At 40.1% G+C, this 25262-nt stretch overlaps 2 protein-coding genes and 1 long non-coding RNA gene across 15 annotated transcripts in view; 2 read left to right on the top strand and 1 right to left on the bottom strand.

The window, feature by feature from the left end:
* Positions 1–24919, top strand: part of LOC126377513 (protein lingerer-like) — a 46373-nt gene extending 21454 nt beyond the window's left edge. For 5 of the 7 annotated variants that reach the window (XM_050025267.1, XM_050025265.1, XM_050025264.1 and 2 more), the window contains exons 18-27: positions 727–840; positions 1296–1380; positions 2853–3001; positions 4603–4782; positions 5376–5502; positions 6712–6815; positions 16806–16925; positions 18660–18692; positions 22233–22334; positions 23067–24919. In XM_050025267.1, the coding sequence (XP_049881224.1) occupies positions 727–840; positions 1296–1380; positions 2853–3001; positions 4603–4782; positions 5376–5502; positions 6712–6815; positions 16806–16925; positions 18660–18692; positions 22233–22328 (1008 nt within the window). In that variant the 3' untranslated portion in view covers positions 22329–22334; positions 23067–24919. The remainder of the gene's footprint in view (positions 1–726; positions 841–1295; positions 1381–2852; positions 3002–4602; positions 4783–5375; positions 5503–6711; positions 6816–16805; positions 16926–18659; positions 18693–22232; positions 22335–23066) is intronic. The other 2 variants (XM_050025262.1, XM_050025266.1) reach the window with 2 other exon arrangements.
* The window catches only part of LOC126377645 (uncharacterized), a 350458-nt gene that overhangs the window by 30555 nt on the left and 294641 nt on the right, over positions 1–25262 (bottom strand). The gene's annotated exons all lie outside the window — the stretch shown is intronic.
* LOC126377621 (uncharacterized) lies at positions 9593–14324 on the top strand. 7 transcript variants are annotated; one of them, XM_050025466.1, is made up of 5 exons: positions 9593–11109; positions 11198–11298; positions 12056–12067; positions 13268–13381; positions 13483–14324. In XM_050025466.1, exons 1-5 carry the CDS (start codon positions 11019–11021, stop codon positions 13498–13500), a joined length of 336 nt encoding a protein of 111 aa, XP_049881423.1. In that variant the 5' UTR covers positions 9593–11018; the 3' UTR covers positions 13501–14324. The 7 variants fall into 7 exon arrangements, 1 of the variants encoding a protein (XP_049881423.1); XR_007567929.1 differs by lacking the exon at positions 12056–12067; XR_007567927.1 differs by having other exon boundaries at positions 11198–12616.

Raw genomic sequence — 25262 nt, 5'->3', positions numbered from 1 at the left:
GGTCTGTTGGGCTCACGACCTGGAGGCCCCGGGTTCGAATCCCAGTGGGGACCTTATTTTTTTTTTTTTTTAATTAAGATGGGTTTGCTCTTGACTTCGTTCTTCTACAAGAAGAAGAGATCGACGTTGGAATGAGCTTACCCAGAAAATGCCTATTCACCCGTGATTTAAAGGACCCCAGGTTATAAGAGTCAGGAAACACCGACGCCGGCAGCCCATTCCATTCCTTGGCTGTGCGCATTATGAAGGATGAAGCGAAGCGCTTGGTGCGGATTAGTGGTATGTCAACCAAGTAAGGATGGTAACCCGCCGTACGTCTGGATTTTATCTAGCTTAAAGTGTCTCACTGCTGGGCAAAGACCTCCCTCCACTTCCTCCAGGAACCTCTTTCTAGTGCCTCCTCCAGCCAGCCTTCCAGGAAAGCATCCAAGTCATCTCCGCCTCGGTCTGCCACGCCTGCGTCTGTCTCTATTGGGAGACCATTCCCCGGTCCATTTCCTTTCCATTGTCCCGTTGGGGACATGTCACAAAAATCACTTTGTGATCCCTAGTTTGGTTAGGACATTACAGGCTGATCACCCGATTGTCCGATAGTAAGATGATCCGTGATTCGGAAGGCACGTGAAGCCGTTGGTCCCGGTTACTACTTACTGATGTAAGTAATTAGTCAGATAACTGTAATGAATATGTATTGCAGCAACTGTATGTAATGTATGTGTATTGCAGCAGACGTCGTCGTCGGCGACGGTCTACGGCGGCAGCGCGCTGTACACGGCGGCGCCCTACACCGCTTACCAGCCCACGCCACAGCCCAAGCTGCAGCCCAAGGACACGCCGCAGGTAACACTTTTTTTTCGAAGAGTATTTGAATATGTAGTGTGTACAGTCTCTTGCTAGACGTGTATGATCTTTTAATGATAAGATGATAATCTTGATAAACTGGGGGATTAAAATGGCCACATCGAAGCAATTCATCTAAGAAAGCAATGTAGCAATTTGACATTTGCGCATGTAAAAGTCAGTGCGCAATGCAAACAAATGTCAAATTATTTAGACGAATTGCTCGATGTGGCCTTTTTAACCCCCCTGTAGGGCGAAAATGCGCAACGTGATAAAATTTTGTCACGGATATTTTATCGATTCTGACGATATCATTATGTCGATTGGTGCTAATGGTCGCATGCAAATTAAAGAAAAAAAAAACGATTTCGACAATATTTATGACGTTGCGCATGTTAGCCCTGCAAGTCTTCGAATGGAGCCGCTTTATTGACGCAATGTAACTTTGTTGACAGTACGACAGTTCGGTGGCGTCAAGCAATAACCTAACGAGTACGTCGACGACACAAACCTCCACTGCCAAAGTAGCCACGACGACAGGTACGTACATTTTGATGTATTGTATAGCGTCATTAAACCTTTTGCGATAGAAAAGGATAATTACGTAAAAATAGGTACCAGTCCTATGGGTCAGGATCCTTATCACAAACATACGAGAGGGGTAGTCAGGATCCTTACTACAAACAGATCAAAGGTTAACCGACTTCAAAAAAATAAGGTCATTAATTTGACTCCTAAGTATGTAATATTGTTGGAACTGAGCTGTGGTAGCCCAGTTTGAGGTCGCAGTTTCGAATCCCAGCCAATGATTTTGAATTTGTTTTCGAATTCATGTTTGGATCATAAATGATTGTCACGTGCTCTGCGGTGAAGGGAAACATCGTGAGGAAACCCACATACCCAAGAAATGCAGGTTGACATCATATCATGTTATAGAATAGAAGTTGTTTATTATAAATTAAAGGACGCCACACACAAAATCACATAAAAATTTCACCAAACAATTACAAAAAAGCAAAAAGTATGTTCGTCGAAATGATCATAAGGTGGTGGTGGCAGTCCTGACAGGGTGGCAAAATACTGGTCCGAAAGAATCGAATGCCATCGAAACGACGTTATTACAACAAAATACCAGACAATATTTTGAATTTGTCAGAAAATAAATTTAAAGCTCATGTGAAGCTTTATGTAAAAAAGTTTATTACAAGATTATGATTACCTAAATGATAAAAATGCATGGTATTAAATGTGTTTCTGTAGTTATTCAATAACTTATATACCTACAATGATTTAAAAGATGTGTTGCTGTTGCAGTTTCTTGTCATTAGTCATTTCTTCTCCTCAGCCGTAACACCTTGCGAAATGACGTAAATTCAAAAATGTTACGTTGATCTTCAACAAGTTTATCTATGATATTTACGTTGAGTAAATGATTCTGATTTCTGGGGGGTTAAAAAGGCTATATCGAAGTAATTCATCTAATAAAGCAGTATTACATTTTAACATTTGCTTTTATATGCAAGTGTGCAATGCAAACAAATGTCAAATAGAAAAATATTTCTACAAAATCAATAGATTTTGTTGATGAGTTGGGTCGTGTACCAGGTTCAAGATAAATTACGAAATTCTGATTACTAAATAAAGACAAGATATAAAAGTAACGAAAAACATTTTCTTTTTTCTATTTAACTTATTTTGAATTTCAATCAAGAAAAACGTATTTATAAGTCAGACATTTTATCACCTTTTTCTATGACGTCATAATGTGCTTTTTCGTACAAATCCCACAGTAATTTCGAGTTTCGACGTTTATCAAAAACTAATTGATTTGACTAGTTATACCAGTACACTGGTGTAGTGGCTGTCTTCTGCGACGCCAGCAGTTTGCATAGTGCGACCGTGCGAGGCGAGTCGAGCTACTGTCTTACGAGTACACAGGCACAGTAGCTGTCTATTGTCACATCAGCTGCTCGCACTGTGTAACCTAACCTGGAGTGTACGTTCGGTGGCAGTGACGGCGGCGGGCGGCGCGGGCGGGGCGGGCGCGGGGGGCGCGGGCGCGGGCTACGCGGCGGGCGCGCTGTACGGCGCCGCGGGCAGCGCCACGTACGCCGCCTACGACGAGGCGCAGATCATGCGCTCCACGCTGCCGCACCACATGGTATGCGCGCAGGGCACCGCCTGCTTGTTTGTTTATTTCATGTTGGGCCTTTTTGGCGGGAAACTGGAACGGGACAGTTGCTTTCTTCAATGAATAATCTATATAATTAATACGAAGTGGTGTTTTGTGGTTAATGATCGCATTAAATTAGTCGGAAAACATTCGCGACAGTGTTATTATATCGGAGTATTCGGTGGACAAAGTGTATCTACCTATTTTCGCTTCGTGCCAACAAGCCGCTTCATAACTCAAAAGTTTATGCGGACTTTTGAGTTAATTCGTTTGGGGTTCGGAGTAGGAGTCTGCTCCGAGGGTGGGGGCTTAGGTTTCATCATCGTCACCCTTTATCATTTCATTAATCATCAAGAAAAAAAATACGTAAGACATAGCTGTATGGGCATAGTTCCCTTTGCCTTACCCTTCGGGGAAAACCAAAACAAAAAATAATAATTCATGTTTAGCAATCTAGCGTGGCCCACATGGAAGTCTTTAAAAAGGCTTCGGACACAGGTTGGCCGCTGCAAGGATAATCTCTGCAGGTGTGGATACCTGGTTGATGGTTGCGATGATTGCGAGTGTGGAGTATCACCACAAACTATGGCTCACCTTTTGTGCTGTCCTAAGTGCCCTTACACCTGCACTATTAAAGACCTTTACGAAGCCACTGACAATGCCGTAAGCGAGGCCAAATATTGGTCAGCAAAAATTTAGTATCGATCGCCATCGATTCGCAAAGAAGAAGAGATGTTTAGGAGAACAACAGCTCTTAACAACTATAGCGAAAACAGGTTGAAAATGACAGGTTTCCACCTGTATAAAACAGAATAAAAATATTAAAACTTGAGCACACCGACCTTGTCAGTCACTGTGCCCTGTTTATTATAACTTACAAGCCCCGTATCACGAGAAAGTACGGCCTCTGAGGTCCAGTGGTTGAGCGTTGGGCTCACGATCCGGAGTTCCCGGGTTCGAATCCCAGTGGGGACGTATCACAAAAATCACTTTGTGATCCCTAGTTTGGTTAGAACATTACAGGCTGATCACCTGATTGTCGAAAAAGTAGTAGCTTCGGAAGGCACGTTAAGCCGTTGGTCTCGGTTACTATTTACTGATAGTAACGGCTGATTTTGGTTTTTTTTAAGTGACTTATTGCAGATTTGCCGCAAACGGCATTAAATTTTTGCCCGGAACAATGGGAAGCGCTGAGAGCTCTCACCCGGTACAAAGTTTAAGACGACAGGCCTGAGAGGGTTCCTTTTGAACGCAAACCACGGCTCAGGGAGTCGTCTGAGACGGTTATATTTGAATGAATTAATCGACTTTAGTAATCCGATAGCGATAAGCGCTGAATGAAGGAAATTATCGACCACGCCGAGTGTCGCGAGTTGATTGGCCGTCTCTATGGCTAAAGTAATCCAGTCGTCTGGACCGTATATAGTGAAGCGACAACGAGTGTGTTCTATATCGACATTGGTTTAAAAGACGTGTTGCTTTTGCAGTTTCTTGTCATTTCTCCTCTGCCATTGAGAACTGAAATTGACCTTCAACATGGGTATCAACAAATGTAATATGTATATGAATGAATGATGTGGTGTGGGCAGGGCGGCTACTACGAGGTGGGCTACGGCGGACGCGAGGGCACGTTCGGGCTGGGCGCGGGCGAGCGGTTCGGCCGCGCCGACGCGGCCTCCCCGCAGCAGGTGCCCGCCGCGCTGCCGCCCGGGTACGCCTACTTCTACCAGCCGCCGCCCACCACCTACCAGTACGGCGTCTACCCACAGGTACTACCCCCTACTTTTTTTTTGTAACGAAGGGGAAATCAAATTCAAAAATATCTTTATTCAGTAGGTAACATAGTTACGCTTTGAATCGTCAATTTTTACATAACGAACGTCTCATCCGCCTAAAACTACTGCAGCTTCTCACAACCTGTAGAAACTCAATTCACAAATTAAAGGATTGTACAATATTATTACAATATGACGACCTCCGTGGTCCAGTGGTTGAGCGTTGGGCTCACGATCCGGAGGTCCCGGGTTCGAATCCCGGTGGGGACATATCACAAAAATCACTTTGTGATCCCTAGTTTGGTTAGGACATTACAGGCTGATCACCTGATGGTCCAAAAAGTAAGATGATCCGTGCTTCGGAAGGCACGTTAAGCCGTTGGTCCCGGTTACTACTCAATGATGTAAGTAAGTAGTCGTTACATGAGCCATGTCAGGGGCCTTTGGCGGCTCAATAATAACCCTGACACCAGGGTTGATGAGGTTGGTAATGTACCTCTCAATCCACACGATAGAAGAAGAGACAATATTATTGTAGGTGTCTGGGGCGCCTTATGCATAACTAAGGTTACTCGTATGTGTTCCAGTACGGAGGCGGGTCGAACGTGGGCGGCGTGGGCGGAGTAGGCGGCGTGTCAGGTGGCGGGGGCGGCAAGCTGTCCACATACGCGCCCCAGCAGCCGCCCTACGATGCACAGGACTCATACAAACCTGGTAACTAGTTCATACGCACACGCATACATTTTATCTCTCTGCTTATTACATACAAACCTGCAGACCATACAGAAACACCCGTTGTTACATACTATGCATACATAAATTCCGCAGCTGAGTTATACTTTGATACTCTTGTTCCAAATCCTTTTATACTTTAACTAGCTTTTGCCCGCGACTTCGTCCGCGTGGCGTGTTATAAAAGAGAGATGTTTGTGTGTGTGGGAGTGCTTGTCAAATTTCAAGCATCTAACTTATGCAGTTTAGATTTTTTCATACAAATGTTTTTTCCCGCTAACTCCCGTTCCCGTGGGAATTTCGCAATATCCTTTTGCAACTAAGCTTTAAGTTTACTATGGTACCTGCATGCCAAATTTCAGGCGTCTAACTTAAGTGTTTTAGATTTTTCACACAAATGTTTAATCCCGCTAATTCCCGTTCCCGTGGGAATTTCGAGAATTCCTTTCTTAGTGCACCTCTACGGTACCTACGCTACGTCCCTTCCAAATTTCAAGTACGTTTAGCCGTTTAGGCTGTGAGTTGATATGTCAGTCAGTCAGTTTCTCCTTTTATATATTTATATAGAGATTGGTTCTCCAAGACCCCTGTTCCCATCTGTATTTTTGTAATTTCACTTGTTTTTATTGTCTATTGTCATTGTATTGTTGTAAGTTTGTAAAGATAATTATAATTATTAACAAAATTGCTTGAATTTGTTACTAGCTAGTTTAGCCATGGTAGGTAGCCCAGTTCCTAGAACGCTTGCCTCTCACCTTGAGGTCGCAGGTTGGAATCCAGCACAGGCCTAATCCAATGATTGTCGAATTTGTTTTCGAATTCATGTTTGGATCATAAACGATAATCACGTGCTCAGCGGTGAAGGAAAACATCGTGAGGAAACCCACATTCTCGAGAAATGCATTTTCGGACCGAAGCATTCATCGAACAAGAAATGTGAGTTGTTCGATGAATGTTTCGGTCAACCGTTCGTCGGTAAAGGATGGGTTCGATACAAAGTTGACTCGGAAGAATGATCGTTCGTTAAAAACATAATTCGAAAAATATTTCAGTCGTATAAGCATTCATCGAACTACTGACATTCGAACTAAAGTTACATACCCGCAAGAAACTGATTGGACTTCGCTTATGGTGCATCTGGCTACCCCGATTGGGATATAGAAGTGAGGTTATGTTATGTGTGTATTGCAGGCGGCCCGTACACAGGCAACGCGAACAAGACTGGAGGCGGCGCGGCGGCGGACCTCACCAACGCCATGTACGCCAAGACGCATGTGGCGCTGAATAAGGTCAATGTGAGTACCTACTAGTACTACTCTTCTCCTCGAAAATACCTCGAGTGTCTCAAGACGAAAGTCTTTGACCAGTAATGACCTACGGTAGTGAGACGTGGCCGCTTACTATGGGTCTCGTATGGGTATCGCTCTAGCGGTTAAGGGTCTCGTATCGACTCGCAAAGAAGAAGAAGATGGGTCTAGTGAGGAGGCTCGGTGTCGCTCAGCGGGCAATGGAGAGAGCTATGCTCGGTATTTCCCTGCTCGATCGAATCAGAAATGAGGAGATCCGCAGGAGAACTAAAGTCACCGACATAGCTCGCAGAATTGCCAAGCTGAAGTGGCAGTGGGCAGGACACATAGCGAGGAGAACCGATGGCCGATGGGGCGGAAAGGTTCTGGAATGGCGACCACGTGTCGGACGACGCTCAGTGGGTAGGCCCGCTACAAGGTGGACCGACGAAGGTCACGGGAAGCCGCTGGATGCGGGCAGCGCAGGACCGATCGTCGTGATGATCCTTGGGGGAGGCCTATGCCCAGCAGTGGGCGTCGTACGGCTGATGGTGATGAGTACCTACTAGCATCTGCGCTCTAGCGGTTAAGGGTTTGTGCTTTCGATCTGGAAGCCCGGATGGCCTGGGAGCCCGGCCTCAGAGAGACGTCCCAGTTCGGAGAACACTTCTTCTATCGTGTGGGTTGTGAGGTCGAGTACCAACCTCAATAACCCTGGTGTCAGGGTTACTATTGAGCCGCCAAAGGCCCCTGACATGGCTCATGTAACGACTGCTTACTTATATTAGTAAGTAGTAACCGGGACCAACGGCTTAACGTGCCTTCCGAAGCACGGATCATCTTACTTTTTGGACAATCAGGTGATCAGCCTGTAATGTCCTAACCAAACTAGGGATCACAAAGTGATTCCGCAGAACACTGTACTATCTGGTGTGTCATGGTGCAACAAAACAAGGTATGCTCAAAAGTGACAGCTAACATTTCAAGGTTAGTCGCGCTGACGTCATCTCATCCCCCGTTGCCATTTTGTAAAAAATAAATTACCTACGACTAATATTGTTATATTTCTTTGCGAATTAAGGTGATGCGTGTCAGTCAGCTAGGTAACGCTGCGTCAGCAGATGGCGTTACTTCTGCATTTTTCGTATTTTTTTCCATTTATTCGTTTAGTGTTGAGTTCTGACCCAGTGAAACGTTAGGTTGCGAAATCTTACATACATTATCTTTAAGTTAAGCTACAATTTTGAAGTATTTACTGCAGACATCATATTAAAACATTGCATCAAAAGTTGGTGTCATTTCAATTTGTGTACAAACACGAAGCTGTCACACACACATGCGAACTAGGTTAGCTATTAAAAGAGATGCATAATTTGAAGTCTACTTCTAACTTCTAAATGGCGCATTTGGTAAAGCAGTCGCCGCCGTTCTTAAGTTTCACGGTTCAAACCCCAAGTGCATGTTTTAATTGTTTTTACTTTTTGTATTTTTTTTTACAATTGAATTTGGCGAACCCGTTTATTTGTTACGGAATTTTCAAAAAGTATCACTTTTACCAGTAATATTATAATTATACAATAATGTACTTTGCACTAAAGTACCTTCCGTAATTTCCGTATTTTTTATTTTGTAAAATTCTAACAGGCATTAATCGCATCAGTGAACATGCGGCTAACTAAAAAACTACTGAACGGATTTTCATACGGTTTTCACCAATGAGTAGAGTGATTCATGGGCGTGCTTTAGGGTATATAATTTATACAAGTATTTTTTGTTTGTATAAAATGGTTCAAAAATGGTGATGAATATCAAACATAATTATCGTTACAAATATAGCCGACTTGGAGCTTTCGGCGAAAACGCTGCCTGAGCCCATTGAGATATTATAACAAAACAACGTATGGTTGAATTGTTCCATTTTTGTAGGTCTACCGGAAAGTCCACAATATGTCATAATAATTATATTGTGTATAAAGAATTGTGTATATGTATTGTATGATATTACAAATAACGATCATTATCTCAGTAATAATAAGGTAGATTTTTCCTAAATTGCGTCGGTTCAAACTTTGACGCATCGCGTTTGAAAGATGTAATAGCGCTTCAGGACGTCCCGCAAGCACGGCGCTGATGTCGCAGTATCCGCATATAATTATTATGACTTGTCATTTAGTTCCAATAAAATCCGCAGGACTTCATACGTATGTCAGTGACAGCTGGTGATAGCATGCGGGACACTTAGCAGCTAATCGAATTTTATGTTGTTTTCGCGCCCAGTCCAGACGACTTGCAGCGCATTTCTGGACTTATATTTACGCGTGGTGTTTATTGTTAGGTTAATTAGTTCAGGTTAGGACGTTTTTTTTAACGAGGACGTTAAAAAATGACGAGGCTGGGACGTGTTGAAGTAGTATTTCCATATATACGCGGCCTGAAATGGGCTGTTTCGGGGACCTGAACTGGTTGCTGTCGAACTTATTATCACGTTTTCTTGATTAAAATTCATAAATAAGTCAAATAGAAAAAAGAAAAAAGATTTTCGTTAGTTTTAGATCTGTCATGATGTCTGTGATGTTTTTTTTTTTTTTTTTTTTCTTCTGGCTTCCGCGGCTAGCGATGCGCCAATGACAAATCTTGAGTGATAAATCGTGAGTTAGTCTTCAATAATAATTATCTTTTCATGTTGTTACTGTGCAGTCGTTAAAAACGAGGAAACTTTTCAATAATAAAATATACCGGATAGGAACGGAATTTGGAAAAGGTGAGGATCAGGAGAGGAATAATAATAAAAAGAGGAAGTTAAATTTTAATATCATTAGTATTAATAAACATACTTAATAAACGATAGACTGAAGGATTATTTGAAGATAAAAGGATCTGGATAGAAGTAGGAAAAGGAATGTGTAAATGTGTAAGTCCCTGAAAAAGTTGAGCATTATCATATTTAGGACAATTCAGGAAGATGTGATCCACATCCTCCACCTCACCACACTCACATAAAGCACTGTCCACTATATGAAATTTAGCTAGATGAGCAGACGTACAAACGTGACCTAATCTCATACGAGTCAGGATGCACGATGCCGTCTTGCCCAACAGCAACCGCGAGAACCAGGGTTTTGCAGGAATTTCACGTTGGATAGATGCGAAATATTTTCCTTTTGTTTGAGAACTGACAGACCACACTTCCCTCCACGAATCACGTAGATACACTCTGGGTAGAGCAAGAAGGTCATGAGGGTAGATTTTATAGTAAGCCATATCTCCACAATCAATGGCGTCATTAGCAAGCCTATCAGCCTGTTCGTTTCCACGGATACCCCTATGTCCCGGAATCCAGGCAAAAATAATCGAAAATCCCTTTGCAGCACACTGAACAATCATGTTTCTGGTTTCTATTATCAATGGACTAATAAGTTTTGTTTTAAATAAAAATTTAGATAGAGATTGTAGAGCGCTCATTGAGTCTGAAAAGATTATAGTTTTCCTAAGTTTTGCTAAAAGTACATACTCAACCGCTTTATACAGACCAAAAACTTCACCAGTAAAAACAGAACTCTCAGGAGGTAATTTAATCTTTTGAACTATATCGTATTGTGAGTGATATATGCCAACACCTACTTTATTATCTGTGGATCGTTTGGACGCATCACTAAAAACATGATGCCAACTGTCAGTGCTATTGTCAAATTCCGTGTCTAGAACGAAATTGAAAACATTGGATGCCTCAAAAGTTTGTTTAGTTATACCCAAGTTTAAACGAACATCAGGTTTATAAACAAGGGCTTCATAGTTTGAGGTGTAAAGAGGGAAACATATTGAGTTATGAATTGGCGTATCAATTGACAGTAATTTTTGATAACTATTAATTAAACAAGGAGTGCATTTATGAGTCCAGTAACTTGAGGAGTTGACTTCTTCAGAGAGGATTTTTAGCTTGGTTAAAAGTGGGTGGTCACCTAGTTGTAAACAACGGTATAAATAACTATCTGAAAGAAACTGCCGCCTCAGTTGTAAAGGGGGTTCAACACACTCGACTTGCATTGCATTAATAGGGCTAGTCTTCATTGCGCCCAGAACAATCCTTAAAGCTACCGATTGTATTTTATCTAGTTTATTTAAAGCAGCAGCACTACATGGTTCCAGCAAAAAAGATCCATAATCAATCACACTCCTGATTAGTGCATTATAAATGATTCTCAGAGAAGTAGGATGAGCGCCCCACCATACACCTCTGAGGCATTTAATAATATTAAGATTCCGTTCACATTTAGCCTCAATATAATTGCAATGTGGGATACCAGTAAGTTTGGAATCCAGTATAACTCCTAAAAATTTACATTGTAAACTTACAGGCATGGGGATATTATCATAAAAAACATTAATTTCAGGGGGAGATCTCATACGAGAAAAAAGCACTACATTGCTTTTGGAAACGGATAATTCTAAGCCATTATCATTCAGCCAACCCTTCAATATACCAAGAGATGTTGTAAGTGTGTTACATAAATTAGAAACAGATTTACCTGAACAATACAATAAAAGATCATCTGCATACTGTAAAATATTAACTGAGTTACTTAAGGAATCCTCTAAATCATAAGTATATACATTATATAGTAAAGGGCTCAGCACTGAGCCTTGAGGTAAGCCCTGCCAAACAACTCTAGATATCTGGGACCCATCTAGTGTAACACTTATAGATCTCTCTGACAGCATTCTAATAATAAATGAAGTGAGCATTTCCGGAACATTTAATGATTTTAATTTCTTATGAAGAATAGAAATAACAACATTATCATAGGCACCTTTAATGTCTAAAAAAGCAGAGAGGATGGATTCATTTTTTGAAAATGCCAGTCTAATGTCAGTCATAAACAGACTCAAACTATCAGAAGTACTTCTGCCCTTTCTGAAGCCGAACTGACTTTCAGAGAGCAATCTATTGCTTTCTAAATACCATTCTAGCCTATTTTTGACTAAATGTTCTGCCAATTTGGCCAGTACAGAAGATAAAACAACAGGTCGGTAAGAAGAAGCGTCAGAAGGAGGTTTCTTTGGTTTTAAGATAGGTATTACTAACTGGGACCTCCATGAGAGAGGAATGTTGCCAGACAACATAATAGAATTTATAATATTTAAGAAGTAATTTAAAGTTTTATCACTGCTGTTACAGAAAAAGGAATAGGGTATACCGTCTTGACCGGGTGACGTGTCAATTAAACTTGTTAAAATGCCTTTAATTTCAGACATGGAAAAAGGTGAATTTAATCCTGATAAATTATTAGAAATTGAAGTTGGCAAGCACTGAATTTGTAACTCAGGAACTGAAGAAGGAGCTAGATTATCTAGGAATTGTTCAGCTAGCTCTGAAGATAGAGAGCCTCTAGATGATGGATTAACACCCATCCTGAATCTCCTAACGCTTTGCCAAACAACAGAAACATTAACATCTGGACAAATATTATTACAGAATCTTCTCCATCCCTCAAACTTCTTCTTTTTCAAAAATTTACGAGTGTCCCGTGCCACTTGACAGTAAAGCTCATAGTTCACAGATGTCATTAAACAGGAATAAACCCTTTCTGCTTCCCTCCTTCTTTTTATAGCCTCTGTGCACTCGTTGTCCCACCAAGGTGGACAGGGGATTTTTCTGGAGCCGCCCACTTTAATTGGGAATAAAGCATCTGCAACCTCAATCATGACTTTGACAAGAGCCTCAGAGCAAGCCATCTCATTACCCATACAGACAGAAGGGAGGTTTGAAACTTTACTGTCAACTTGCTGACTAAATGCAGACCAATCACTAGGTAATCTATATTTCATACGGGGAGTAGGTTTCGGAGCTATCATTGGATGTAACGAAGGAAACTTAATAGTTATGGGATGATGGTCACTTCCACAAGTAGAAGGGTGAACTGACCACGAAAGAATAGAAGCAAGATTAGGCGTGCATATAGAGAGATCTGGAGCACTAGGGCCCTCGTCAGGGCCAGTACGCCGAGTAGGAGTACCATCATTTAAAATACAGAGATTGAGAGAATTTAAAATTCGCAACATTTCTTCTCCATAAAAAATATGTCTAGATGAACCTCCCCATGCCGGGTGCTGGCCATTAAAATCACCTAGTACTAAAAAAGGGCTTGGTATACATTTAAATATATTAGTGAGATCACTATACAAAGCTAAAGTAGGATGAGCAATATATACAGAAACTATACACACATTATTTACAGAGATAGCAATGGCTTCAACACCATTATTTACAGGAGGAAGAGATATTTGTTTGTAAGGAACAGAACTATTGATAAGGATGGCAACACCACCATGCGCATCACTAGCTCTGTCCTTCCTAAGAATATTAAAACCTGATATTCTAAAAGAATATTCAGGCAAAAGCCATGTCTCTGAGAGACAGACTATTGAAGGATTATATTTATTAATTAAAAATATTATTTCAGGTTTTTTATCAGCAGCACTTCTACAATTCCACTGTAGGAGTACCTGATCCATTATTGGGATTGATAGACACAGTGTTTTCAATTAGTTGGGCAACGTGGGACGGTATAGAATTGGTGGGAATTAAACTGGATTTAAACAAAAGCTCAATAAGAGACAAAATTAATTTCGCTATGGGTTGGTTTGATTTATCATTTTCTGAGTTATCATTTTTCAGAGCAGAACCATTTGGTGAAGATAGAGGTATATCATAATCTTTTATTAGAGATGCATGTGCAGCCCGGTCATACCCAGCCGAAGGCGTAGGAGGAGCACGAGGCTTAAGGAAAACTGTTTTTTTATATGAGCTGGAAGATGGGGACAATCGAGCTGCTGGGTTAGCAGCCTCATCTTGAGATTGTTTATGTTGCGAAGTTCTAAGAACGTCAGCAAAAGATTTGGAGACAACGGGGTGTAATTTGGAAGCCTCTAAATATGAGATGCAGTTTTGAGCCATTGACACTTTGATATTTTTTTGTCGGGAAAATTCAGGACAAGCCTTACTAGTGGCAAAATGATAACCAGAACAAAGACAGCATGATCCATCCTCTTGTTCTACTGAACAAGATTCGGCAGTGTGACCTTGCCCACATTTATAACAGCGAGGCTTGGAGCGGCATTGAGCCTTTGTATGACCAAAACGGCAGCAGCTGTAACATTGAATGGTTGGATAAATGTACAAGTCGACAGTCAATGGAGTATAGCACATAAACACACGTTTTGGTAGTACTTGTCCATCGAAAGTTAAAACAACTGTTTCAGTGTTAGTAAATTCTGGAGACCCATTTATAATTTTTTTACTTTTAATTCTCCTAGCTTTAAGAACTTTCCCACATCCAATGGGGACACTCACATTATCCAAAATCTCATCCTCAGGCCAGTCAGCAGGGACACCCCTGACAACACCCATCCGTGTGATAATAAAGGTTGGAATGAAAGCTCTCAAACTATGGCTGGCAAGGCAAGGATTTTCAATAAAAGCGTTAGCATCAGAATATGTGGAAAAGGCCATGGATAGTCTATTTCTGCCGACCCGTTTCAAGCTACCGTTCACTATGTTTTTAATCATATTTTTCTTTAGAACGCTGCCAAACTGAATGGGATGCAGTGAAACAGGATCGTCAGGAGTAGACTGCTCCTTTTGAATGTGCACCACATAGGGTGCTAGGTCGGAAGAAACATATTTCCTACCAACTTGCTGTTGCTGCTGGGTTTGCTGATTAGTTACTGTGACTGTTGGTGGTGGAGGTGGAGGATCAGGTATTGTTGATAAAAGAGAATAAAATTGTCTTCGTCAGAATTGCAATTGCACTTGTCTACACCCGAAACGTTTTTACTATTTTTACTTTTGCGCTTTTTGTTGCAATGTTTGCAAATCTTTCTCAAGGGTCTTACACGTTTTCTGACTTGAGAGGAGCACCCGTCCTCCGTATCCATTGACGAAGTATCGTCAACAATAACTTCCATCCCTACATGAGGGACACGATGACGATCCCGGCCGCCACCGGGGTCGTCGGGGGGATCAACCCCCATAGTAAAAAGAAAAACTCACTTACCACTACACAGCAGCAAGTATTTTAGAAGAATATATATAAATATGAATTAACAGATAAAATAATACAGAAATACTCCACTGAACCCACACGAAATCAATTAAATTAAATTTTCACTAAAAAACACGACCGCCAATTTCGGAAGTTTCCCGCGCTTTTTTCATCTGTGATGTTTGTATATTATACATAAGAATTTCAAAATTTATCTTATTTTTTTTTCCCAAAGGGCAAGGCAAAGGGAACTATGCCCATACAGCCATGTCTTGTGTTTTTTTTTTTCTTGATGATGATTAATGAAATGATGAAACCTAAGCCCCCACACAGACTCTTACTCCAAACCCCAAACGAAGTAAGCGGCTTGTTGGCGCAAAGCGAAAATAGATAGGTACACTTTGTTTATTGAATATTCCGATTTAATAATACTATCGGGAATGTTTTCCGACTAACTTAATGTGATCATTAACCACAAAACACCACTTCGTATTTATTATTTAGATTATTCAATCAAGAAAGCAACCTTCCCGTTCCCGTTCCCACCAAAAATTCCGCGGCAAAGAGAATATAAATAAATCTGTATGTTGGATGGAAAAACAATTAATTATAAATGACTACTATTTAGGCCGGCAAATGCAACAACTTTCTTTTTGATTTGGTTTTCCCCGAAGGGTAAGGCAAAGGGAACTATGCCCATACAGCCATGTCATTTTATGTATTGATTTTTTATTATAATATATGTCCTCTTTTAAAACACGGTACTTACCCATTATTTAAAAATGTTTAAAAAATATGCGTTAAAACAAAAATATTTTTCCAATATTCCTTTTCTCAGATTGTAATATTTTTAGTTTTTTATTTATTCATACAAAATCTCTTTATAAATTGTCACTGACATTCTATTACACTTGTCAAGTAGTCAAAGCCTTTAGAGAAAAAAAAACTATCACGCACACACACTAACATTGACACCACTACACGCTCAGCAAATACACTGTAATCTGCACCACTACAAATGTAGAATTGATCAAAATTGAGGGTCTGAAATATGGTACTTCTCGTATTCGGACCCTAAATTTTTGTTAGTTTGCGAAAATAATACACCAAAATATTACTATTTATCGGTTTTATAACAATATTCCTCTATCCGTTTTCCTGTAGCACTGCATCAACTTTTGTATGGAAAACGAATCACCTTAATTCTGAACTTTCTGATTCACTTACAGTTTTTAATGATTTTTATATGTGACAAGTGATGGTAATTAAGTAGGGTGGCGAAGGGTGTGTGTATAGTTATAATGTACACGGATACACCTCTGCCTGCCCCTTCGAGGATATAGGCGTGATGTTATGTTATATAGTGTAAGATGTATTTAGATACCTAATGGTGCTAATTCCTGTAAATACCATCTAATTTTATTTTAAGTTATACCTGTCATTTTCTTATCCGCCGAAAAGGAAAGGGACGGGTAATCGACAAGCATAAAAACACACGTCAATGTTAAGCACAAATAAAAAAGAACCGTCTAAAAATTTTACATTGGTCAATAACCCGACAGAATTATGTTGACAGCACACGTCAAACGGTTTGCATACCAGCGAGGAGATACCTTTTTGATTCGCCCGGGTTATTCATTCATTTACTCATTCTTCCTAAAATTAAGAACTGTTAGTCATCCGTTCCTTTCCTTTTCGGCGTGTACCTCCACACCTATATTATATGCAAGTGCTCTATATCTCTCTATGTTATATACCACATTAACAGATAGACAATAAACGACCGTCTTAGAAGTCACACGTCTCTTATTTAACTCCACAACTCCGGCGTCCCACAGTGCTGATCACAGCGGTCTTATTATTATCTTTGTAACATCTACCCACTGTACCTGTGTGTCACAATAAATTATTTGAATTTGAAAATGTTGTATTGATGGTCATGTGTATGCGTTTCCAGAGCTACGAGAAGGCGACGTTCCACAGCGGCACGCCCCCGCCCTTCGGCGCCGGCTCGCACCTGTACATCCCCGCGCCGCCCCACCACCACCCGCACCACCACGCGCCGCAGCAGCACCAGGTACGCCGGACACCGCACACTACCACAACATACACACTCAAACTCACACCACACACACGTTAACTTCAAGCTGTAGCTGAAATCCACTCACACGAAACGATACTTACACACAACTAGGTAAGCACGCACAAAGGTACGCGCCCACGTGAACACGCACTTACACACACACACACACACACACACACTAACTAGAAGCAAAATCACACAACTACGCAAGCACATAGATACTCGCCGTGTCGGACACTCACTTATAAACACACTAACTTCAAGCTGAAACCCACCTACACGAACTGATACCACACACAACTAAGCACGCACGCACAAAGGTACGCGCCCACATGCGCACGCACTTACTCACACACACACACACACACACACACATACACACACACATATACACACACACACACACAAACTTAACATACACACACACACACACACACATATAATTTATTATTCACACGCTTTTAGTCCACCTACACTACGTACACAACAGATTCACTTTTATTATAAATATAACACACACTTAATCCCCACACATTAACATACATACACCCACTTACCACAAAACACATACAGACGAGCAATAAACCAAACATTTATTGACATTAAAATTTTTAAGCGAATTTCAATTTAGCATGTAATATGTACTATGTCATTTAGTCGTAGGTAAATAGATTTATCTAGCATCAAAATTTAATCATTTGAAGATATATTACAAATCAAATTGGCATGAGTTTCACGATTGTTTGGATATAGACTATCTCATCGACATTAGACCACAAATCGCGATACATGTTTCGCTGTTTATATTAAGCTGTTTAATTTACTCGAAAATTATATGACATGTATCGATGATTAGAGTGGCCTAATGTGGAGGAGGCATATGCTCCAGAACTGGTAATAATTACGGAAATACTTAATACGCGACTACTAGTCAAAATACACTTGCGTTTTTTTTTTCCATCGAAACAATCACAAGAAAGTTTTAAGAAACAGAAAACTTGTATAGCGCTGTCCTTTTCTCATCTTATAAGTAAGTAAAAAGTCTTGCAAATGAACGAGTGTTTTAATTCACGAATGATTTATCACCACTATTTTTTACTGGTTCATTGTTAACAAATGAAAAAAAAAAACTTTCATCTAAAATTGTAATAGGTTTTTTATGGATCGTGTTAAAATTTTATCCACGGTGGTGTCAACACGTGTATGCACTCGAAAAACCGCTACAGGTTCTCCCTTTCAAAAATTTTACATTGCCCAATAACACGGCAGAACGAAGTTGACAGCACTCGTCAAACGGGTTGCATGTCAGTGAGATGCCTATTTGATTCGCCTAGGTTATTCTTTCATTTTAAAACTAACAGTTTTCAATCAACTCGCTCATATGCAATCTGTTTGACGTGTGCTGTCAACTTAATTCTGTCGGGTTATTGGCGAATATAAAACTTTGGAAGGGGTTTTTTCAATTTCGGCCTAAAATTGACGTGTGTTACGTAAATTTTATGCCTGTCGATTACGCGTCCCTTTCCTTTTCGCCAGATAAAAAAGTGACAGGTATAATTTAAAATAAAATTAGACGGTGTCTACAGGAATCAGCACCAATATCCAATTATTACCAGTTCGGAGCACCAAATACGAGTTTGACACATCGTTTTGGTTGCATGAGAATATTTAGTTTTATATTTTGGTTAATAATTTTATTATATTCTTAGAGTTTGCTTTCATTTGTAGATGGATGCTCGGGTGAACAGTAGTCATAGGCGGGTAAGTTTTACACGTATTTATATGTCTGTGTACGCTTTTGTCCGCAAACATATTCAGAAACATATCGAGTGTGATTTTGTAAAAAAGTATAGTATAACAGCCGGTTACAACTTACAAATTCAAAAATATCTTTATTCAGTAGGTAACATAGTTACACTTTGAATCGTCAATTTTTACATAACGAACGTCTCATCCGCTTAAACTACTGCAGCTTCTCACAACCTGTATAGCCGGCGAAAAGAAGCTGCAAGAAAAACCTCGGCAAAGGGCCCTAGATGTTCTTTTAAAAAATAAACATAAAATATTGTTATACAATTGAGTAATTTAGCTGCCTAATATCAGTTCTCAGACAGTTAAACCCATGCATTCATATCTTCTAAATAATCACTAACTTTATACAATCCGTGATAACCCTGTTCTGAAAACTCGTATTTTATATCCCAGTGTCACGGATACCGGTACGGTTAAAAACCATGATTCCTCATAATGAATTTAGTTGGAATAAAAGTCGCACAATTTGCCTCTGCGTAATAGAATTGCAAAAGCGGCATATAAAGCGAAAGTTGATGATAAGGCTGGCAGAGGAAGACCTAGAAGGACTTACACTGACCAAATTGGAGATGTCCTTAGAAAGGTTTAGTACGATCTACTCTGAACCGGCGTGCGTGTATGAAGCGATTAATGAATGTGGAGGAAGCAAGAGAAGTGTGTCAGGATCGAAGCAAATGGAATTCTATAGTCTCTGCTTACCCCGGTGGGAAATAGGCGTGAGTTTATGTATGTATGTATGCCTCTGCGTATAAATGATAGATTGATTGAGGAGTTGAATTCATGTTTGGATCACAGACAATAGATATCACGTGGTTTCTAAGATTTGTGCCCGGTTAATGGCAATAGGCTCGCCCACTATTACATGGGATTTAAACATAGCTGGCGTATACGCTAGGGTATGCTGTCCCGAGTCGAGATCGCTAATTCGAGATTCTTCGGGATTGGAAATATCAATCCCGCGAGATCCCATAATTTTCGGCATCTCGTTTAGTTCAAATGTAAAGTTAGGATGGCTGGAAACGATGAAAATTGCTTGTTTGTGATAGTGGGGTTATTTAAAACAAAATATTTTATATTTTTTGAACGAAAACTAACCTTTATTCTTCAATATTACTAACTAAATAATTAAGTTTTATTTGGAAAGCAGCATAATCAAAACAAAAGGTATAATGAGTTTCACTAGGCGATTCGCTCAATCCCGTCAATCTCGAATAGGATCTCGTCATATTATGCTTCGGGATTGATCCCGAGATCGGGATCCCGCGATATCCATCCCTACTATACACCTCCGGGGATATAGGATGCTATCTCACACATCGGGAATTGGAACAGGGATATAGTAAAGATAATGATGCCTACACGGGTGCACATAAACTTAGCCTAATATTAGTTTGGCAGCTCTTTTAAACTAGTTCCGTCCTTTACTTACAATACGCGCAAGAGAGAGATGAAGCTAGATTTAGTCCTGTTAACTAGTTAATACTAGTTACTTGAGTCGGCACCAATGTAAAACATAAAATCACACTCGGTATGTTACCCATATATTTATAACAGCATATTTATATTTATACATAGTATAATATTTGTATTTTTTTTAATCATAATTATTACTACCCGCCTGTATTGTTATGCATGTGTTTGTTTACCTTTTTTAAACACTTATTGACTACTATAGTAAAAATGTGAACTGATATTAAATTACAAAAACCTTTAAAGACAAAGAGTAAATCTTTCTGGCAATATTACACAGAAAGGTTGTCTTGTATACTTTTATACCTTTAGTTTTTTTCGCATGAGTGCAGTTAAACGAAGTCTATTTATATTTGTATAACGAATTAATTGAATTTACTTCATGTCTCATGATAACATACTGTATGTATAGGTAATGGCCCCGATTCCTGCAGACACCTCCTAATTTTACTTTAAGTTATACCTGTCATTTTCTTATCCGCCGAAAAGGAAAGGGACGGATGATTGACAGCTCTTAATTTTAGGAAGAATGAGTAAAAATGAATAACCCGGGAGCATCAAAAAGGTATCTCGCTGGTATTCAAACCGTTTGACATGTGCTGTCTACTTAATTCTGCCGGGTTATCAGCCAATGTATAATTTTTAGACGGTTGTTTTAGATTTGTGCTTAAAATTGACGTGTGTTCCATAAATTTTATGCTTGTCGATTACCCGTCCCTTTCCTTTTCGGTGGATAAGAAAATGACAGAAATAACTTAAAATAAAATTAGTTGGTGTTTACAGGAATTAGCACCACTATTTAGTCCAATTTCGAATATAACTACCTCTACTGAATATCTTATGCCTCGCACTGTCCTATGCATCCATCCTTTTCTAACAGTCAGAACCATCATTTGCTAGAGTGAGATAAAAAGCGGGAGTGTGACCGCATTTCGACTGCGTCGATTATGCCGCGTGCGGTCGTATTTGTCGCTCTAGCAAACGACAGTTCTTAGTGAAAGAAAAGGATAGAAGCATAGGAATCTGCGATGCAGTGTGGCCAGCAGGCCTAGCACACTAACGGCGCGAGTAGAGCGAAGAAGTGTCAAAGGGCGAAATGTCAAATTTGACAGACGAGTTAAGGTTCCTTGTTCACTCATCGACTAGCTCGCGACTTGAATATGATGTGTGTCACACGAATCATGTTAAAAACTTCAACTTTCTCATTTCTTATAAAAAAATAGGTATCTGTTCTTTTTATTGGCTCTTCTATAAGCAATATACATTAATAAGATATTCCCTTTGAAGTGCGACATCTTGAAAAAATCGCGTAAGTCCCGGTAGTCGCGTGTACCAAGGACCTTATTTAATCGCGCGTCGCGTCGCGCTTACATACTGTTGCCAGGCCTGCAGATGTAGTTCAACCCTGAACCATGATTAGCAGATGCCAATCCAACGTTCGATTTCTGCTTGTATCAATTTAGATGACTTATTTTAGTTTCTCCTTATGTTTTAAATGCTTACGTGGTTTTCGATATAAGGTGTGACGATACATAACGTAAGCTCATGACTAATCCCAATTGGGGGTGGTCAGAGGAGCATCCATCGCAAGATGAACCTTAGTTCATCGGAGCCAATGTTCTTCTGTAATCTACTATATTAAATATCCTATATCATCTCGATCAGAAAAAAAAGAAAAAAGAAAAAAGGAAAACATGAAACAGTAGGAGTGCCCTGTAGTGAGGTTTTCTGGCAACGTCTTTCTCTCAGCGATGCAGCTTCCGATGTGGTAGTAGTTTTACAGCTAGTTACATAATATGTAATTTAATTTCTGACCGTCAAAAGGCTATGTAAGCCAATTTTGAAGAATAAATATGTATTTTTTTTGTGAATAATTATAGACGGCGATACGGCTCACCACGAGCTTTCTGTAACTAACATGTCGCAAACAAGTGCCGCACGTGCTGTTTACCGTTAATGATAATTAGTTTTTTGAATATTTGTCTGTGGCGCTATCATATATATGTCCCCCGCCCCCAGGAGAGCGGCGGCGCGGGCGCGGGCGGGCGCGCGGCGGGCAGCAAGCCGGCCGCCAGCAAGCCCGCGTACTCGCAGTCCTACTGGGCGCCCAACTAGAAGCAGGTGCCGCTGGATACACTACACACCGCCACACACTGCCAATCACTCTCACGATGTCCCAATGACGGACTTTCCAAGCTACACCCCCAAAAAATACAGATGGCGCTGTACAATGTTGCCTTTGTTTAACCTTCTAATTTCATGGATAACAGACATATGCATCTTTTATCTTTGTTTTTGGGTATAAAAGATAACCCATGTTATTACACCCAGGCACAAATCTTCCATCCATTATTATTCTGATCAAAATAAAGAGACGCAATGAAGGTAGCGACATAATTCTATACTGATTATAATTATTATTTTTGATTTCTTTGAGGAACGTAGCCTGGAAGTCTCATTGGGATAGTCAGAGGTACATCCACCGCAATATGAACCAAGTAACCACACCTCGCCGAGCTTGCAGTTTTCACTTAACACATTTGGCTCGACCATTATAGACGGCAATACGGCTCACCACGTAATACGTTGGTCTATCAGAAAGCTCGGTGAGGTGTGGGCACCAAAATAGCATAAAACAGTAACTTTTCTTCGGGATTGATCCCGAAAAATCTCGAGATCTCGCGAGATCGGGATTGCATTCCCTAAGCACTACACTAGCTAATAGTTGAAAGTCAGTGGTGGGCGAATGCTCAGTCCCGTCTTGCGAATATTGTCTTCCTTTGCCAGCCCTACCATCAAGCTTCGCTTTACATGCCGCTACTTAAAACTTACGAAGAATTATTTATTTTGCAGGCACCCAACACACAGTCGCTAGACACATGTACATAGTAAATGGCTCTACGCGCCCTCAGCCAGTCAATTGCCGCCAGCCGGCGCTCGGCCCGCGTCCCTCGGCGGGCGTAATGTTATGTACAGCCACGCTCTCAACCAACACACTACTACGCTCTGCATAACTATACGCGACCAGACAGACAGTTGTCTACACAATATTTCCCATTTGGGCGAACACTAATTTAACCTTAATTTGGCAGCTCTTAAACTAGTCCCGTCCTTCACTTACAATAAGTGCAAGACAGAGATAGAGCTAGTTTTATTTCTGTCAAATTAAGTTAAAGCTGCCCGAATCGACGCCAATAGTAACTTTTTCAAATATAAACTAAGCGCCCTAAGTGACGTGACTCCAGTATTATAATTAAGGTTTTGATACCTAAAGGGCGGACGCCCAGAGCTTAATTTTGCAATGTTTTTTTTTCCACGAAACGAACACGCCAACTGTCATGTCTCCCGCCAACCAATCAGCTGTTCGATCCAAATATTCGAGACGCCATTTTGTTTAACAATAATGACGTAAAATGGCGTGTTTTTGTAGACGACATATTGTGTTTCAACGCTGAAATTCGCTATAAACTATCCGTATATATAAGTTTGTTAACAGTTTTGGCTGTGTAGCATTATTTACGTCTAAAACTACACACCGTTAAAATATTATCACATTTATGTTTGCTCAATCCGACTAATATCAGAACATTTGACTGACAAAGTCAGAGAGATAGCAAGACACAATATACAAAATGTGATAAAATTTTATTATATTGAAATTTGTGATCGAATGGTTGCTTGAGACCGCCGAAATTGGACAATTCCAGACAAAAACCGACCCTAACCGACAATATAACTCTTTTTAAGTCGGTCGGTTGTCATAAAGGGACGTAGGGTATATTTATGTATACTGAATGTTAATTAGTCGGGAAGCGTCGAATACTGCAATGTAACTTAAGTATTGAGATCTGCTAAAGGATTATTCCAAATCTCATAAAATTTCCTATTTGTATGTGCTCAAATTGGCGGGGCTCAAAATTTAAGTAATATTATTGTATTCCATTGTAATTCTCATGAATAACTTTGGTCGTACAAAGTTTGGAAATTCGGGAAAAACGACATTAGACTGTATTATAGTGTTGGTATAGAAAATTGAAACTTTTTCGCGAATTTACAAATGTATAACTAAAGTTGTTTCCCGGAAGGTTCCATACTCCGACTAGCATTGTATACATTACTACTATATAAAACTTATAAAACAGACAAGTCTCCTTGTGTACCTATTTTAATTACTGATTTATTGTAAAATAAAATGAAGGAAATTGAATGGAAACTGTTAATAATGTTTTTTTTTTTAAATTCTAGTGTATTTTGTATTGGCGCCGAGCCGGGGCGGGTATAATTTAATGCCAATGTATAATTCGGCTTAAATCATAGTGAATCGAGATTAAGCGTAGTTATAATGCGATGCGTACGGTTGTTATACCGAGTCGCCCCGCGGCCGGCGCCGCCTCACGTACGATAAGTCCGCTCCGATAGTTTAAAAAATTAACTGTAGTGCTATGTATATCTGTTTTATATATAATAAAGACGTCACCGCGTCTAGTATGTATATGTAAGCGTTTGGTACGCTATGCGCGCCGAATTTTTTTGTATTTAGTTGACAAACAGACTTTGTAATTACATTATTATTATTATTGAGAATGTGTTAGGGCGATAATCGTAATGTAACACTACCGTATAGTCGAGGTCTTTTTTTATGTGAAAGAATGCAGTGATCTCGTGGACTCCTGAACGTATGAGGGAATTACACATATTGGAACTTGCGTGCTCGTTTTATTACCATTTAACCCTTAAACGGGCCCCATGCATCTGCATGTGCTACGTAAAATTTAAATACCTACAGTTTCATGTTCGCGAAGCATTGTAGAATACATTACCAGCAAAAAAACATCAAATAATTAAAAAAAAACATGTGGTTAAAATTTGCACTCTGCCCGTTTCGTTGATTTGTGTTATCTGACAGATAGTTTTCCATTCCACTACTTCATTTATATTTTTTCATTTCTACGACTAGAACAAAAACACTGACTACCTTATCTTTCAAACCGAAACACAACAATGAAAACCTATAATAACTATAATGTATTATTTGGCGGCGGATTTAGA

This window comes from Pectinophora gossypiella, chromosome 23, assembly GCF_024362695.1.
Source record: "Pectinophora gossypiella chromosome 23, ilPecGoss1.1, whole genome shotgun sequence".
Classification (NCBI taxonomy): domain Eukaryota; kingdom Metazoa; phylum Arthropoda; class Insecta; order Lepidoptera; family Gelechiidae; genus Pectinophora; species Pectinophora gossypiella.
The sequence above is the reverse complement of the archived record's forward strand: the minus strand, read 5'-3'. Positions and strand labels throughout refer to the sequence as shown.

Bases quoted from the DNA above. Each gene is read 5' to 3' on its own strand.
- LOC126377621 (XM_050025466.1), top strand. From the start codon at position 11,019: ATGAGCGCCCCACCATACACCTCTGAGGCATTTAATAATATTAAGATT. The intron at 11,110-11,197 runs GTAAGTTTGGAA...CATTAATTTCAG, and splicing joins AATTGCAATGTGGGATACCA to GGGGAGATCTCATACGAGAA.